This window comes from Ambystoma mexicanum, chromosome 6p (assembly GCF_040938575.1).
Source record: "Ambystoma mexicanum isolate Mex_15411 chromosome 6p, UKY_AmexF1_1, whole genome shotgun sequence".
Taxonomy (NCBI): Eukaryota; Metazoa; Chordata; class Amphibia; order Caudata; family Ambystomatidae; genus Ambystoma; species Ambystoma mexicanum.
Genome location: NC_090935.1, coordinates 231,307,587 through 231,324,718, shown reverse-complemented (window position 1 = coordinate 231,324,718; position 17,132 = coordinate 231,307,587). Strand labels below are relative to the sequence as shown.

The 17,132-nt window shown below is 45.1% G+C and overlaps 1 protein-coding gene across 3 annotated transcripts in view; it reads left to right on the top strand.

Annotated features, from left to right (window-relative positions):
• The window catches only part of HDHD2 (haloacid dehalogenase like hydrolase domain containing 2), a 274,118-nt gene that overhangs the window by 240,171 nt on the left and 16,815 nt on the right, over positions 1–17,132 (top strand). For all 3 annotated transcript variants that reach the window (XM_069626935.1, XM_069626934.1, XM_069626933.1), the window contains one exon: positions 14,115–14,331. In XM_069626935.1, the coding sequence (XP_069483036.1) occupies positions 14,115–14,331 (217 nt within the window). The remainder of the gene's footprint in view (positions 1–14,114; positions 14,332–17,132) is intronic.

Below are 17,132 nucleotides of genomic sequence, written 5' to 3'. Positions count from 1 at the left end.
TGATAGGCTCCCCTGAGGTCTAGTTTCGTGAAATAAGAGGCCCCTCTGACCTTTTCCAGAATGTCTCGGATTAAAGGCATAGGATAGCGGTCACGAACAGTGATCTGGTTGAGTCCCCTGTAATCAATACAAGGCCGCAATTCAGTGGTTTCTTTTTTGGGGATGAAAAATAACGATGCACCCCCGGACGATCGGGATTCCTGAATGAGTCCGTACTGAAGGTTATCGTCCAAGTAGATCCGTAAGGCTAGTTTTTCGGAAGGAGACAAAGGATACATTCTACCAAAGGGAACCACGGACCCTGGAAGGAGATCTAAGGCACAGTCCTCTGGTCGATTGGGAGGTAATAGCTTGGGTACCGTGTCCTGAAACACCTCAGCATATTCCTGGTATCGTAGGGGAATGGCAGCTACCACCTTATGCTGGGGTGTTCAGTGTTCCTTGTTCTCTCCCAGGGTAGGGGGATTGATGGTACAATGGTCCTTACAATAAGTAGAGTCAAAACGCACAACATTGGTGGTCCAATTGATCTGAGGGTTGTGACGTCTAAGCCATGGAATACCTATCACCAAAGGAAAATGTGCTGCTCGAATCAGGTCAAATATAGATTCATGGTGTTCTCCCAAGACCAAGTGTAAGGGTAAAGTGTCGGAATCTATGGGACCTGAGGACAAGGGTTCACCGTCTACCCCTTCTACAGGGATAGGTCTCTCTTTGCGTCTAATGGCGATTCGTTGTGCCTTAGCCCATTCGGTATCCATAAAGTTTCCTGCGGCTCCGCAGTCCAGCATGGCTAGAACTTCTATGGGAGAGGATTCTGTAGTCCATAGTTGAACCCGAAAGATCATCAGACTGTTGTCTTCCCTTAGTTCCGAGGGTCGGGTAAGGTTGCAAGGGCTGCTTCTTGTTCCCCCGAGACCACCCTTGCAAAGGACCGAGGGTTGGAGTTTTCCTTTCTTCGTGGAGGTACTTCCGGGCAGTCCCTGAGTAAATGCTTCGAGGAGCCGCAGTATAAACAGAGACCAGAGTCTCTCCTTCTTTTGCGTTCTGCAGGCGTCAAAGGACCTCGGGCTGTTCCTATCTGCATTGGTTCTTCTGATGTCGGCATGTCTTTGGGAGGATGTGGAGCAGGGCTAGGTGATGGTAGATTGAGCCGAGGTCTCCTTCTTTCCTGTCGGCGTTCAGATAGCCGGTATTCCAATTGCAGGGTCAGTGTCATGAGATCTTGGAACGACGGTGGGCGAGCTACCCTAGCCAACTCGTCCTTTAGTTCGTCCTGGAGACCTCTCCTAAATATCGTCTGCTTAGCCGAATCAGGCCAGTCTGTCTTCGCCGCTAGTCTCAAAAATCGGGATATGTAGGTCTGCACTTCTGTGTTCCCCAGTTTCACATAGAGTATTGCCTCGAGAGGTGTATAGGACCTCAGGACGATCGAATCTCCCTTTGAAGAGATCCACAAACTGGTCATAGTTGGACAGAGCGGGATCGTTTCTGGTCACCAAAGGGGTGGCCCATGCCAAGGCATTCCCTGTTAGGTTGGTGATAAGGAAACCGACCCTAGCTCTAGCAGTTTCAAATGCATAAGGTCGAAAGACGAAGTGAACTTGGCAGGCGTCTAAGAATTCCTTTAGACCGCCGGGATAACCATCATACTTTCCAAATGTAAGAGGCATAGGCGGCAAATCCCCTTGGTCATCTCTATGGAAGACCACTTGTTGGCGTAAAGCGGCGTTCTCAGTCTTCAGGGCTTGTACTTCTATGGTTAAACCCTGTAAGGCGGCAACCAACTCCTGGTACTGTTCCAGAGAAGCCATGGTTACGTTCGGGCGTTGTATTCTGTCACGTTGATCACCTTCCGCCCCCTGCTCCTCACCTGAAGATCCTATTTGGCTTTCTCGGACACTGGATGGTTTCTTCCGTAGTACCTTGGGATGTTCCTTAGATGGTTTCTCCTTTGACCTCCTGTCATACAAGTAAGGCCTGGCTCCCTCGGAGGCCACCTCGACAGGGAATGGGACCTGTCTTGAGGGGGGCCCCGAGGAGCCAAGCCCCAAAAAGACAGGGAAAAAGCCGATGGATGGCACAAAAAACCCTGCAGACTGTTCCAGGAAGGATACTCGCGTCGAGTATAGTAGCAAGAGGCAGACCGGTAAAGTTCTGGGGTGACTTTCACTTCTTTCACTTCTCAGGATCACATAGGAAGCAAACCGGCAAAGCCCCAGGAATAATATACCAGCAAAGAGTACGAGGTATTGGGGGAAGTAGAAGAGTACTGTAAGCTATCACAGAAGGATCCGTAACAGTTTCAGAAGAGAGCGATGGAAGCAGAAAGGATAGAAAGAGAGGGCGAGACTAGAAGCCAGGTATAGTCCCAAAGGATAGACCGAACCCCGAAGCGAATAGAAGAGAATGCGAGGAGGTGCGAGAGTGGCGGAGGAGACCGCGAGTCGGAACGGCGAGGCGCCGAAGGTAAGGAATCAGAGTGGAATGATGAGCGGCAGACGCCGCAGAAAGAAGGAAGCAAGGTAAATTCGTAGGCAGGGCAAGTAGAGTGAATCGCAGGAAGAAAACGGTAGAAGGCTGGGAGGAGGCTACTCGGAGGAGTAGCCGAGCGAGCGTATCGTTGAGAATCACAGATACAACGCGCAGGTAAGTGGGCGGGGCTGGTTTAAGTAGCGGTGGCCTCCATGTTGGTTGAGGGCTAGACCGTTACTGTCAGGTTCTTCGTGGTAGTGCCTTCCAATCGTGCCATAGCTTCCAGGGACGGATCGTGACAAGTACATTCGAAGGCAAACGATTCAGGCTAGCCGGCGATGGACAGTGCGACAGCCCTAGATTTTCTGCCAAGTACTGCACCTACCACTTTCAGGACATGAATAGTAAGAAAATTGTGCGTTCGGTGGTCGTGCAGGTAACACAATGTACATCCTCAGTGGCCATGGAGAAACTAGGATTTATAAAATCAGTGGAATATCTACAATCACGGGGAATGCACATCGACCTCATAGCCACGGATAGACACGTTTCAATTGCCAAGACAATGAGAGAGCAGTTCCCACATATTAAACATCAATTTGACGTATGGCATCTTGCTAAATCAATCAATAAGAAAATCTCGGCTGCAGGGAAAAAAAAAGGTTTTGAAAGTATTTTGCAGTGGTCACATTCTATCACCAACCATCTTTGGTGGAGCTCAAAAACTTGTGAGGGGTCAGTGGAAATACTACTTGAAAAATGGCGGTCACTGATGCACCACTGTACCAACGTTCAACGCTGGACAGCAAATGAACATTTCCACCAATGTGAACATGGCCCTTTGTCCCCATAGGAGGCACGGAAGAAGAAGTGGTTGATTCCATCTTCACCGACACACAAAGCCATTGAGAAGATTGTTTTCGACAAAACTCTCAAGAGATTTGAGAGGACTGACAGAATTCTGTCACACAGGAGATTTGGAGGTGTTCCACAATATGTGCCTAAAGTACAGGCCAAAGCGCTTGCATTTTAGCTTTCGGGGCATGAAACATCGCACTCTACTAGCGGTCTTGGCCCATAACAGCAATGTCGGACGTGAACAATCTAGGACTAGGGGTAAAGTAAGGATGCCTCGCTACACTAAGGTGTTTTCAAAACGAAGTAAGCAATGTGTGATCAAACCAGTCTATGATGAAATGCAGTTCGACTTTGTGAAAGGCCTTATTGTTGCTGTGTTAGAGAAGCACAGATATGGAATTTTGGACATTTCTGGGCAGAGCAGTGATCCATTGTCACCGAACATTGCGACTGTGCCATGCCCACACGAAGCACAGCTGATTGTGAAGTAGAAATCCCGGTTTAAATAATTGCAATACGATTGTCTTTTTGTAAATAAATGTTATTGTACAGTGTACCTGTAAACCTAACCCCTACCGTCACCATCATGGGTGGCGAACAAGCTGGGTGTCATCTTTGAATTCTCTCTATTCACCACACATATGTGTATGTATATATTTTTCTCATGTCTCATCCCATGTAAATGTAAATGCTGCGCACTGTTGACGGAGGGGAGGCTTGCGTATTGCAAATAATAAAACAAACAATAAATCTCACTTTTAACTCAACTCCTGTGGTACTTTATACTTTCCCTGACCTTCCGCAAAAAATTAAATGTCTCAATTTGGGCTGCAAAGCTCGCAGACAACGGGGACAAAATTGGGGCACTTAGAACGCGCCAGCCAAGCGGGCCGTGGCATTTGGGAGAGAAGCCAGTTCGCATTTGCACATTGAGGCGCACTACATAGACGGATTCTAAACTTCAAGTTCTCACAGATGCATATACTACGTGATGTTGCAAATAAAGAATGCGAAGGACAGCGCCCAGATGAGGCCCACAAGTCGCACTGGAAGTATAAGGGTCTATTGTTTTTTGACCTTGAGACAGGGACCATGCCGAAAGAACTACATTTGAAGGGAGTGCGCAATAACGTAAGAGACGATAAGGCACAAAATTCAGAAACTTGACCGAGTTTCATTTTAGTTCAGTATACGAAAAATCGTTGTCAAGAGCACGGTCCGTTTTACAGACTGCATTACGAAGAGACACAATGGAAATTTCAAATAAATCTTTACACGCTTTTATACCGGAATGAAGATTTAATGAATGAATGGATGCATGAATAAATGAATGAATGAAGAGCTAGGAAAAGCAAGTAAAATGTGTTTGTAGTGGGCACATGGGCATGCAGGTCCACTAGTCTCACCGATCTCGGTCCTTGGCCCAGCCACTTTTCCCTGCACTGCCTACCTGCACTATGGGACTGTCTCTGTATCCTTCAGCCCCTTCTCCCAGCATTTACCTTGCACTTGCCACCAGCTGGCCCTATTATTTAATTTGTATTCAACTAACCATGTACAGCCCTTCCCCATGCGCGATCAGAAAGACACCTGGCCTAGTAGGATTGTTGTCTGTCTGCCCTTGTTCCCCACCTGCCTCGTCACGCCTAGAAACACTTGAGTATAGGCGTGTTACAAATGCCATATCATATATCATATCGTTCCTCACGCATGTAGACTGTCGTTTATCATTGTGTGTTTGCCTCGATTTATCTCGTTATTTTTCGCATTGATTTTAGAGACAAACATACTCCACTGAACTATCCTTGCAAGCAAATAGTTTTGGATCGGCCGTAATAAATAAAATGAGTAATATTAATGAAGTTCGGCTAGCGAGACTAATTATAATTTTTTTGTTTTCATAACAGATATTTGATGCCATTCTGCCACTGCCATCTGTTTGAGACACCGGCGGATGGATTCTTCAGCAGACACCTGCAGCTTTGTGTCAACAACTGGAGCACGATCACCATATTATGGGACGATCGCCAAGGGCCCACATGCCCTTACGCTGTACTAGTGGCTAGAAGCAACATATCAACCTTCAGGCTGGACTAGTGCCTAGTTGAAGGAACAGCCTTGCGGTTCACCGTGCTTCCAAAGTGATTCTTTTTACGAAAATGAACACCCTGTGTACCATAAAGGAACAGAGCGTGACTCAAGATGAAACGGAACAGGTATTGCGGATACAGATAAAAGAAAATAAATGGCTTCCGGAGTTCATATGGCAATTGCTGAATATTCTCTAAACATTGAATGTCAAATAAATGTACTTTACCAAATGTACCGTGTTGCTGTTTCATTTTAAAGTACAGTTTCATATTCCGAATTGTGGCGCGCTGTGTTGTGAGTTGATCTGTGTTGGTTTCCGGGTTCTGTGTGGAGTCGCGCAGAAGACGACTGGGTGCGTTTGCCGACGCAGCACAGTAACGTCACGGAGAGAGGCGGGGAATATGAATGTTTTGATAATGTCAGGCTCAGGGGCGGGGGAATTGATTTAGTGCCGCAAAAGCAGGTCAGCCAGGGCGATGGGGGGAAAAGATAGGATTATCAGAAAACGGCAGCTCCCTGGTGCTTGTTTTCGCGTGCTTTTAATGGATGAAAACTCGGGTAAGGTCCATAGGAAAGTTTTCTAAAATCGAGCCACTTAGGCTTAAAAAAACATGGCCGACCCGTAGGGACAATACAAATTTTTACTAGACCATGCCTTTAACTTTATTTAACATTCAAAATCGTTTGATAGGGGAGCAATATGTGAGCTATTCACTGATGAATGTCTGTCTTCTCCATTCCTACCCATTAAAGTGGTGCTCTTATCTTTTCTATGTAAAGCCTCCTTTTGTGTTCTCTTTTGGTTCCCTATTGGAGACCTGGGGTTGACTTGAATGAAAGTCAACATAACAACGGTTTAATTTGAGTGGACAGCCGATTTAAAAATGTCCCCTTGAGTGCGGATATCATTGCTAATGATGAAATATAATCTTAGAAAAGATTGAAGCAGGATATTCAGTATTGTAATTAGTGAAAGCTCAGAAACATGTCGGCTTCTCATTAGTGCAACCAGTTCTCCAAAAACAGGAGGAACCGCCACTTATGTTTTTGGACACTCAAATTAATTTGCAAAATATATCTGCCGAGGCACTCGGTGGACCAGAGTTTCCTGTCAAGTTTGTTAAATATGAGGTCTTATTTATGAGGGCATCAAGATATGGTGAAGTAACATTATATTGGATATGTGGGGAGAGGGTTGACTGGCAAAACGGTTTACTTTTGGGAATATGCATTAATTTTAGAAATAGTCTGTAATCTTTCATCCTAATTTGTTATTCACTTGAGCATCGGTTTAAGTGCGAGCTATATGATCAGTTTTCAAATTCACTGTGCCGTCCTTTTGTAAAACAAATTCCAACATCAAGGGCTGTAGACTTGGAGTTTTTTCCAGGGTGATTTCACATTCAGTTTCTGAGGTGAACGCCTCAGGTTTTTCTCCTAATGAGGAAGCCAAACAGTCAATTAGAGTAGGCAATTTACCCTCTGTCGGAGTCAAACTGACTAGCATATTATTAGATATGCCCTCTCCCTCCTCAGCCTTCAAAACCGAGGTTATAGCCAAAGCCACACCCTTCCATTAGATAAACGTATGTGACAGTTCCAGTGCTACAGGTAAGACAAAAGGATGTATCAATGATGTCAGACAATTTTCTGGATAGCTGTCACTCCACTCCTCAGACAGTCTCAAACTACTAGAAACTGTACTTCCAGGCACTTTGCTGTGTTTCGCACCTAATCAATGTTTTAGAGCGTGCCCCCATTCTGTGTGCACCGTCTCACTCCTCATCTGATTGAAAATGAAAGAGCTCACACTCTTTACCAACCCCTGTCCCTTGAATGCACTCAGCATACAACAAAGCTGAAAACAGTTCAAATGAACACAACAAAGCCAAGAAGTCTATCCTACCAGAAAATGCTCTTCCTAGGACCTCCACGTCCGAGTGGCATTTAAGAGCATGCCCCACAATGTGCTCCATGCCACCCTGCTCCGCTGGAAAATTAAAGGGCTGATGCTCCTCATCAACCACTGTTCCTTGTAGGTGCTCAGCATACAGCAATACCAAAATAAATTGAAATGAACACAGAGTTACAAAGCCATACAGTCTCTCCTGCCAGAAACTGCACTTCCTGGCACTTCTTCCTTTTTTACTGAACTATCTGAAAATGTCAAGACGACACACTGCTTAAGGGTTTTAAAGCCCACAAGCGTATGCATTGCACCGTTTCAACATATTATTTTCAGATAATCCAACAAAAGGTCTTAATCATCAAGCCTTTGAATTGCACATTATATCTGGTTGTGATTGAATCATTGAACAAATATGTACCCTCCTTATTAAGGATCATCAAAAAAAAGGCTAGCCTTGTAGTTGGAGCTTTGTGGCAAACACCAGTAGAGTTATATTGTGTTTAAAAAAGCTAGTGAAAACAAAAACATGCCACTGAAATCTGAAAGTAGAATGAGCCATTTGAGCCAAGTCAAACATGCCACAGCACCACTCAGTAGCCATCACTGGAGGTTCACCTCCATTTCAGAGCCACATGAGAAAAGCATTGGTGTTATGCAAAGGGTGAAGACGATACCGCAAGGCTATCGGACCAAACTGTATTTATGCACTGCACAGTCTAGCCCATAAGACTTGTCAGACTAATCTACACTGATGTTCCCTAAAGAGAGTGAAACTGGTATGCAGTTTTTTGTGTCTTGAGAAGTGTCTGACTTGGTTTTAGGGAACATTTCTCTAAAAGCAACTTTCCCTCTATATTTGTGGTCCCCTAAAACCTTTTGGTTTTGTTTCAGCATCCTGACCTGACCTTTGACAGCGGAGTGCAGCCCTCAGCTGTGCTCTCCTTGACTTTCGCTCATTGTTATGGGGAAACTGACACATCCTTCAGGCTGTAGTTATTGAGAAACCTTGTTTCTCTCAGTTTTATGACTTTGTTGCCACTTTTGGTAACATTTTATCATTGCACAAAGTACATTACTGTAACGCGCAATGGGGTCCTTGTGTTTTTTGGCTCTAATCATCCACTAAGGATGTTTTGGTGACTGGACAATGTGCCTAAGAGTGGACCGGTGGCAGCAGAAGCTTTTTCATGTATTTCTAATAACTTTTCTACTGAGCAATACTGCGCTTACCGCGTTTGGCTCATGACTGTGGCTAGTGTCCATCATGGCCATGTCACAAGGTCTTTTGACTACTCCTTTGGCCATTTTGTCAGTTGGCCTTCCCCCTGGTCTTTGTGACCTGGGACTTCCTTATTTGGGCATGCAGTTAACAGCAATAGCCGCTTCATTTGCGGGCTACTGCAGGTCACGTGTGTAGGTACCCACAAAGTGGGCTGGGACAGTCTGGTCCCAATCCGCAATGTGCACGTGAGCATGAGAGCCAGAGTGGTCCCTCATTGGACTACTGCCGGCGTGCATGAGTGGGGCAGATCTTCTCATTGGCCGGCTGAGTACGAGCACTCACCGTACTTGCGGATATGAGGAGGGGTCCTGAATGCAGACCTGCAGATCAGCAACAGGTCCAAATCAACCTGTAGATGGAGCCAAGTATCCATAAGAGCCGAGCAGAACCAAGGACAATCCTGAGACTTAGCCTTGACTGCTTTCCAAGCTACTGTGAATTGGTCTCGCTATCTTCCCAGAAGTGTCCCCTGTTTCACTAACAAGAGTGGCCTCCTAAAATTCTGTTCACTGGAGCAGAGTTTAGAAATCCATTCTAACACTTGGGTTGAAAAAGATGTGTATAAAATAGCACTGCCCTTTAAGACAGACAACATTCTAGAACAAAAAGGCTTGCATTTGATCTAATTTGCATACCCACAATGCACTCATGGAGCTCGGAACTGGATTAAATTGGAAGAAAACATGGTATCTCTTTATAGGTTGAAAATGGGAAATGAAATGGTAAAAGGTACTGGCCCCTCTTTAGTGATGAGCCTATACATTGTTTGAGAAAAAGAGATGTTGGTAGCGTACTCAGTACAAGTATTTATTGTATAGATTACAACACAACCAGCTAATCCTCTGTATGTTAAAATCTATTTCACATGAGTCTTTAGGGCTGGGGCACACTGTTAGCACATAGGTTTGGATCATAAAATCATTACACCATCCCATTCCAAGATGGCGCTTATTGCTGTTGGATATTTAGGACAGCGGCACGTTCCGACATTATTGCATTTAGGCAATGCCAGGATAGCCTTGCCCGTTTGGGAGAGCTACCCATGGGGACCACACTGTATTGGCTGAGGCTACTGTGATGGGCCTGAATGAGGAGACAAACACAGTTGAGTTTGGTTAACAAAACTTTTATTTAGATCATAAAGGGATTGGGAGAAGTGCCTTACCATCCCTGATTCTATGAGAGGTTTTCCTTCCTCAAAGAAACTACTTAACGTGCCAGTCGCCTGAACGTCAAAATACATGTCCACTGTCCTGTATCTTAACCCTTCTCTGATCCTCACAATTGATTGCTACTAAACTACTACTTGGTTAACTAATAACTTGTACTTCACTGCTTCTTCGAAGTTCTTCTTCTCGTTTAGTCCCTTATTACCTATACGGCCTAGTGTTGCTCCCTTTAATACTTTCAGGGAAGTGATCTTCTTCCCGATCCTTTGAATGCTCAGTGACTAACTCCTTGCTTGGTCTTTCCCAATGCCAGGGGAAAAAGTACTTCCCTGGTCTTTCCAAGTGCCAGGTGGAAGGGCCCTTCCCTGGCCTTTCCAAATGCCGGGAAAGGACCCTTCCCTGGTCTTTCTAAATGCCAGGGGAAAAAGCCTTTCCCTGGCCTTTCCAAATGCCGGGAAAAGACCCTTCCCTGGTCTTTCTAAATGCCAGGGGAAAAAGCCTTTCCCTGGTCTTTCCAAATGCCAGGGAAAAAAGCCCTTCCCTGGTCTTTCCAAATGCCAGGGGAAAAGCCCTTCCCTCGTCTTTTCAAATGCCGGGGGGAAAAAGCCCTTCTCTGGTCCTTTGAACAGATGTGGTTATCTGTCCAAATTCCGTACCTTTTGTAATTATCCCACGTCCTTGTTCTATATAAACAATTGAATATCCTTCTTTACCTTCCCTCTTTGGCCAGCTTGTCATTATCGTAGTGTACCCAGCCATACTAGCTTTGTTCCCTTTTTAGGTTCCAATTTTTCTTCGTGGGGGAATGGGCTCGTACTTTAAAGAGTCTATAGTCCTGGCCCAACCTGTGTTTAGTTGTCTGATTATTTGTGTATCATTCTGGGCGCCAGGTTGGTATTATGTGCCCTTAAGGTTCCTTTTGTCCCCCCACCCCTTTTTATACTCTGGTACCTGTTGTTCCTGCTCTGCACCCTGGGTTATTTCTCAACTGTATTCCTACTGTCTGACCATTCGGCAAGACTCCACCTACTTTACCGCCATTGCCTGGATCGTTAGTTACCAGCTTCCCAGGACCTTTGCTCCTTCGCCAGAACGGCATCTCTTTCCGACGACCGTTACTTAAGACATATAATCAGATGCTCTGGCGTGACACTTCCAGTCTCTTTTTTCCTATGATTCTGTGTTCCTCGTCTCCCTTCCACTCATCTCTCTGTTCCGCCTCTTCAGTCGCTCCATCTACTACTTCCCCATTCTCACACACACCGTCTCAGTAGTCCCTCTTTTCTTTTATTGCCGTCCTTATCATTAGATATAGACACATGACTAGAAACTCATTTTGGATAGTTAGCTTTTTTTTCCTCCATGTATGGCTCCATCTACAGAGTACTTGCAATGGCTCTAGCATTACAGAAGTACATGTAACCACAGGGAATCTCAGAGTTGGATTCCGGTATTCCCCTGGAAACTCTTAGCAGTCCTCTTGGTTCTGGTATGGGAGGAACATGTGTATGGTAGTTAACCCAGGGTGTGGTCCTCTGCCTCGTCACACTACCCAGGATGATACTACCGTGAAGGTAGGCGCAACTGCAATTGTACATCTCTCTTATTAGGATTCTGCCATTGCCAGGACAAATATGAATTTTCACGTTTTCCATCATGGGGCATTCATTTATTCCCATTTTAATCTAATCTAGTTTTGAGTGCCTCTGACTTTTGGGATCACAGATGGTGAGGCACTTGGAGGACAAACTTTGATAATGCTATTTAACAGAAGTGGAAAGAGTTGCTGCAGCATGGTGAAGAAGTCATACAGTATTACAACACAAGTAATTCACAGGAAATATTGATTATTCATTGCAGAAAATAGCCTTTAAAGATCACGAGAAGTGCTATGTGGGAAAAAAGAAAAGAAAAATGCACATTCCCATCCTGAGTGAGTTACTAATTGGTATCAGCAGATTTGCGAGCCCCCAGGCCAGGCACTTACTACTTATAAATATCTTATTTTGATACTTTGAAAATTGTATGAAACACTTTCTTTTGCTTTGAATTATAGATTGCGAAGCCCATGAACACTGTGGCTAGTGTGGTGGTAGACCAGCCGTAAAGGCAATATCCTTTGTCGTGATGAATGCAATAAATAATTTAATAGCAGAAACTGATCGAAATGAACTGGCGTATATGCCATTGAGCCTATCCCCGGAAATCAGCTGGCTGATGCCCGTTTGGCCTATAGTTAGTCTGGGGTAGCGTCTCCCACGTCCAAGCCTCTGGAGATGCACTCGATAAAGCACACCCTAACAGTTTATGCTGAACAGCTTTGGCATAGAGACACACCACATCACCTCTGAGAACTAGAGTTTGTGCTTGATTGCCATCTAGAACACCACCACAAGACTTCAAATACAAAACGTGTGGCAACGGATGGCTTGAAAACCACCAGTAACCATTGCAGCCTGCACTGAGTGGGAGTAATAGCTTGAAGTGCAAAACCTTTAGCAAGATTTGGGAAGCATTGTTCTTAGCCAGCTAAAGCTTTGCTTATGTGTTAGATTCTGAGGCAACATTTCCATAATCCAGATGCGTTGACACAGAGTCGTGGATCTGTCCTGAGTAGCCACAAACCTCTGACTGTTCAGAAAGGAAAACCCAGCATTAATCTTAAGACTATGGCTAGTCAGGACTCAACCTGCCCATTTGGTTGACAGGGAAGGGTCCTACTCCATTAGGTCTTGCTAGCTTCCACACCCAGCCTCTGGTGTCTTTGTATAACTCCCAACAACCATTGCTGACTTGTCTGGGTTCAATTTTAGCTACCTTTCCTACACCTAAGTGTTTCTTCGAATCCAGACCCGTTTCAGGGTTGCTTTGCAATGGGACATGTATCGCGAAGCAGTTTGACATGCACATTAAGCAGTAGAGGCAAAATGGTCACCATCCCTTGCATCAGGGTCTTGACCCGCTGATAAGAAACATAGCCATGCCCAGGCTCGATGTTGCCATGCAGAAAAGTGATCTATTCAACAACTGTTTCCCAAATCCCTGCCAGCCACATTCCAGCAAGAAACGAATGTCCAATGTTTATACTGTGGTACAAGCAGGTAGGTAGACCATTGTTAAGCTTAAAGCGAGAGAACACTAGGGAAGTGACTGGATGGGAAATGGCAGGTGAAGAGTGGAATGACACGTGGGATCTCAAGGAATACACGAGACTGTGTGTCATTATCTTTTCTTTTTTGCGTAGCGTCTATTACACACCATTGAGATTACAAACATTCGATAAGGATCTCCTAAAATCTGCCAGGCTAAGGTATCTTCCACGGTAGTGTGCTGGGGCCGGAGTTTGACTGGCAGTGCTTACCACAATATCAGTAGACAATGGCTCACGTCAGTGGTCGAAGTGTACGAAAAGAAGTAGTGGAACTATGTTCCCTGCTGACCTGCCCCTGGTCTCCACAAACCCCATCGCCGTGCCCTCTCACATGTGCAATCCAAACCCCCAAACACACCTGCTGTTTAAGGGACTGTTCAGTGCAGTGCACTGAAGTGCACGTTTCAACTTCTTCTTTAATTTTAAAACTAAACCATTCCGGAATTGTTTCTTTTTAAAATAACAGTATAGTATCAGTAAAACGTTTAAAAAACGTCGAGGAGCAACGCTCCCACCCACGCCGACCACTGGCTCACGTCCATAATTGATTCCTTGTTATGTATAAGTGACATCATTCCGAGGGCTCGGAATTTTGGAGGGGGAATTGTAATGCAGCTCAAGTAGGAGATAATGAGTGAGGGGAGACGCACCTCTGCGTTACCCGACGTGAAGCCTGTGCACAATGACCGCTCATGCAATGCTGGTTCCGTTTGCTTTGAGCTTAAAATAAGAGATAAGAACAATTGGCAGGTATAGACCTGGCACCGCCCAAAGAACTCCCCGTCATGTACCACACCAACAGAGTCTCCCAAATGCGTTCTGTAGATTGACTGCAGAATATTTCAGGTGCATAGCCCTGAAGTGTTTGCCAATATGCACAGGAGAAGTAACTGTTCAGCAATTGCGATGAATCATTTTAATGATTGAATACGGGATGAATGTTTCTGGTCCTGGGAGGAAATACTGCGCAATCATTGCTAGTTTCCAAAGAGTTTATGGTAGTGAAATAAAGTTCAGTGGGCGGGTTGTAGTAATTGCTCCTCTGTGCTTGGCAGTACACGGAGTGCTTCTTGAATGACCATGTTTTACTTGCCTTTTATTTTTAATTGTGAGAATGTCATAAACATACAACTCATTTTAGCGCACTATTGTGATTGCATTCTCCAATTCCTTTTCAAGGCTGCTCTTGGATGGCGCTCCTTTGATAGCAATACACAAGGCTCGATATTATAAGAAAAAAGATGGCCTCTACCTGGGGCCTGGACCTTTTGTGACTGGTCTGGAATATGCAACGGATACTAAAGCCACAGTGGTTGGAAAACCATCCAGCACCTTCTTCTTGGAAGCCTTGCGCAGCACCGGCTGCTCTACAGACCAGGCCATCATGATTGGAGATGTAAGTGGGAACAATCTGCATTGCCAAAGTAACTTAGTAAACATGTATGAGGAATACAATTTTACGGTGAACAATTAATACTAGGATGAAAGCCCTTAATCTGACATAGTTGCACATGTTTGTAGGGTAGATTCCTGTTCAACAGTCGTTCATCGTCAATAGCAGATTGTCTGAACACGCAGCTCCAGGGACTGAGAATATAAATTACAACCAGAGAAATGAAAATCTTCTAGTACACTTGTTATCTATTACTATGTCTGCAGTCATGTGCCTTAAGATTGTCCCAATATTGTATCACTGACTGGCACTGCCAAGACTGATGTCCTCTACCTTCCACCTCATAATTCCCTTCCTTTTCCCCTCCCCAGTTGATCTTTACAGGGTCTTTTCACACCCTCCCCCAAGTAACACAGCTTTGAGGTTCACTTCGACAGCAGTCTGAGCCTGAAACACTACATCACCTCGAAAGTTACTGCTGTCAGGATCAATCTCCTCATCATATGCAAGTACTACCCCACCCCACCTACCACTCTACAAAAAAAAAACACCCTAGCCCTTAGTCGCCTTGACTTCTACTAAAGCCACTTCCTAGGGCTTCCTTGTTACTCGTTTACTATCCTTAGTAAAATCCTCAACTTCCCAACCCACAGCCTGTACAATCTACCGCACTCTTCCACCTTTATCCACTGGCTACATATAAGCTGGTAATGAATGCACAACTGGCCCCCTACAGATTCCCTCCTCTTGTTTTCAAATCCATTCATGCCCCGATGGCCCCCTTCGGTCTAGCATCCTCCTCAGTCCGTCTTTCAGTCCGTACACTCCTTCATCTGCTCCTTCGCCCTATTAACACCACTTCCACTGGAACTCCTTTATCCCGACATAACAAACACCACCAACGTTTGTGCACCCAACCTCCTCCTCCATCACCTACAAGGGGCACCAATCTCCAAATTGTTCAATATTGCCCCATTTCTGAAGGCTCTCGCCCTACCACCCCTGGACTTAGTGTAACCGACTTGTGTATGTTTACTCCTAAAAGTTCTTATCCTACCTTCATCTTCACCAGGCCATGTCGCAACTATTTTGTTTTAATCCTTTGTAAGGCAAATGCCGGAAGGACTGCCCAGTCTTCTTGTGTTTCTTGTACAAGCAACATGTCCTAAAGAAATATGGAATAGAAATATTCCAGCTGCTCATCAATGCACAGTGTTGCTTACAGGAAAGTGTGGGCTGTTCGTTTCCCTTTAGTAAATGGTAACCACACTTTCAGATAGATACCAACATTCAGTGAGGGATATAAGTACCTTTTCTGTTTAGCGAGAGGAGGCTTTTGCTCTCTCTCAGCAAAAGCAAAAAGGGCTTCTAAGGGACCATTTTCAGCATGACCTTGATCTCTGATTGATCCATTTCATCTTGGCTTTCCCATTGGAGTAAGTGGATTTTGCACAGCATTTGCATCCATGAGTAAACCGAATACCTTTTTTATGTGATGTTGGCGAGAGAGGTTGGTGGCCGTCCTCCACTCCTAATTCATGTGTGTGTGTGTGTGTGTTGCAATGGGCTCTGTCTCTCATCAGCCAGATCAGCAACAGTAGTGGCTACTTAAAACCCTATCACCCAAAGGTGCCTGGCCCCATGTGGTGGTGGGTGGATGGCTCATGGAGCTGCTACCATTATTACTTTGTCCCTTGTGGGTTTTCTTTTTTACGGAACCCATCACTTTTCTATGCAGGGCTTATCATGGGACGATGGCTTTAAAAGTGGGTGACGTGGAGTTTTTCTATTTGCTCTTTGGCTCAAGGTCTAGTATACAACAGTTCTCTTTATGTTAACTTTCTCAGTGGGTTAAAACAAATCTGACCGTCAAGTTCCACCTTTCATTGTTTCTCCTTACAGGCTTGTTTACAAGGGGGCTTGAACTGAGAAGCTACTCTTCCAACCCATGGTCTTCATCCCGGCTTCCCCCTCTCACTACTGGTTTCATTCAGTGAAGCCTTGCTCCCTTCTTGTTTTCAGGAGCTCGCCCATGTGTGCTAATATTCCCAGAGTCAATGTTCAAAGGGCCTGATTCACAGATCCAATCCTTCTCCTTATTTCTCAAAAAAGCAATGAACTCAAAACATTACACTGTTCAGCATCCATTTTGTATAATTCATAGAAAGATGGCTCGGGACTAAGTTGCACAAGTGTTCATTAACCACAAATATAACTATGGGCCTCATTAAGAGGTCGGCAGTAAGGGCTTAACGGCGCCAGTAAGGATGCCGGTGCCGTTAACCCCTTACTGCCGCATTACGAGGACCTTTAGCGGGGTAAAACCAGCTGCACTTAGCGGGAGCCGCTAAAGGACCAGGAAGCTAATAACGGGCCCGTTATTAGCTCCCTCCACATTCCCATTGAGCCCGATGGGGCCTTGAATGGGAATGGGGATGGCTTCCCTGAATGGTTGGAATGACCCGGTAAGTCCCCATTCAGGGATCCCGGACCCGATATGCAGTAAGGGGGTAGCCATGGTGCGAATAGCATCATAGCTACCTCGGAATGAGGCCCTATGTATTGCGATCTCGTTGTCTGATAACTTTCCACCTTAAAGCAGTTTATTAAACTCACTGAGAGGTCTTTCCCATCTAGCAATATAACCAAGTCCTACTAAGAGACTAAAACATTTGGTGCCAAAATTCCTGGTGCCTATAGCAGTTCTCGGGTGCTATCTCCCCCTCCAATATCGAATCTTGTATTTTCATGATTGATTATAGGTTCAACAATAACCCATGCCAATCGTATTTCTGAATTCATTA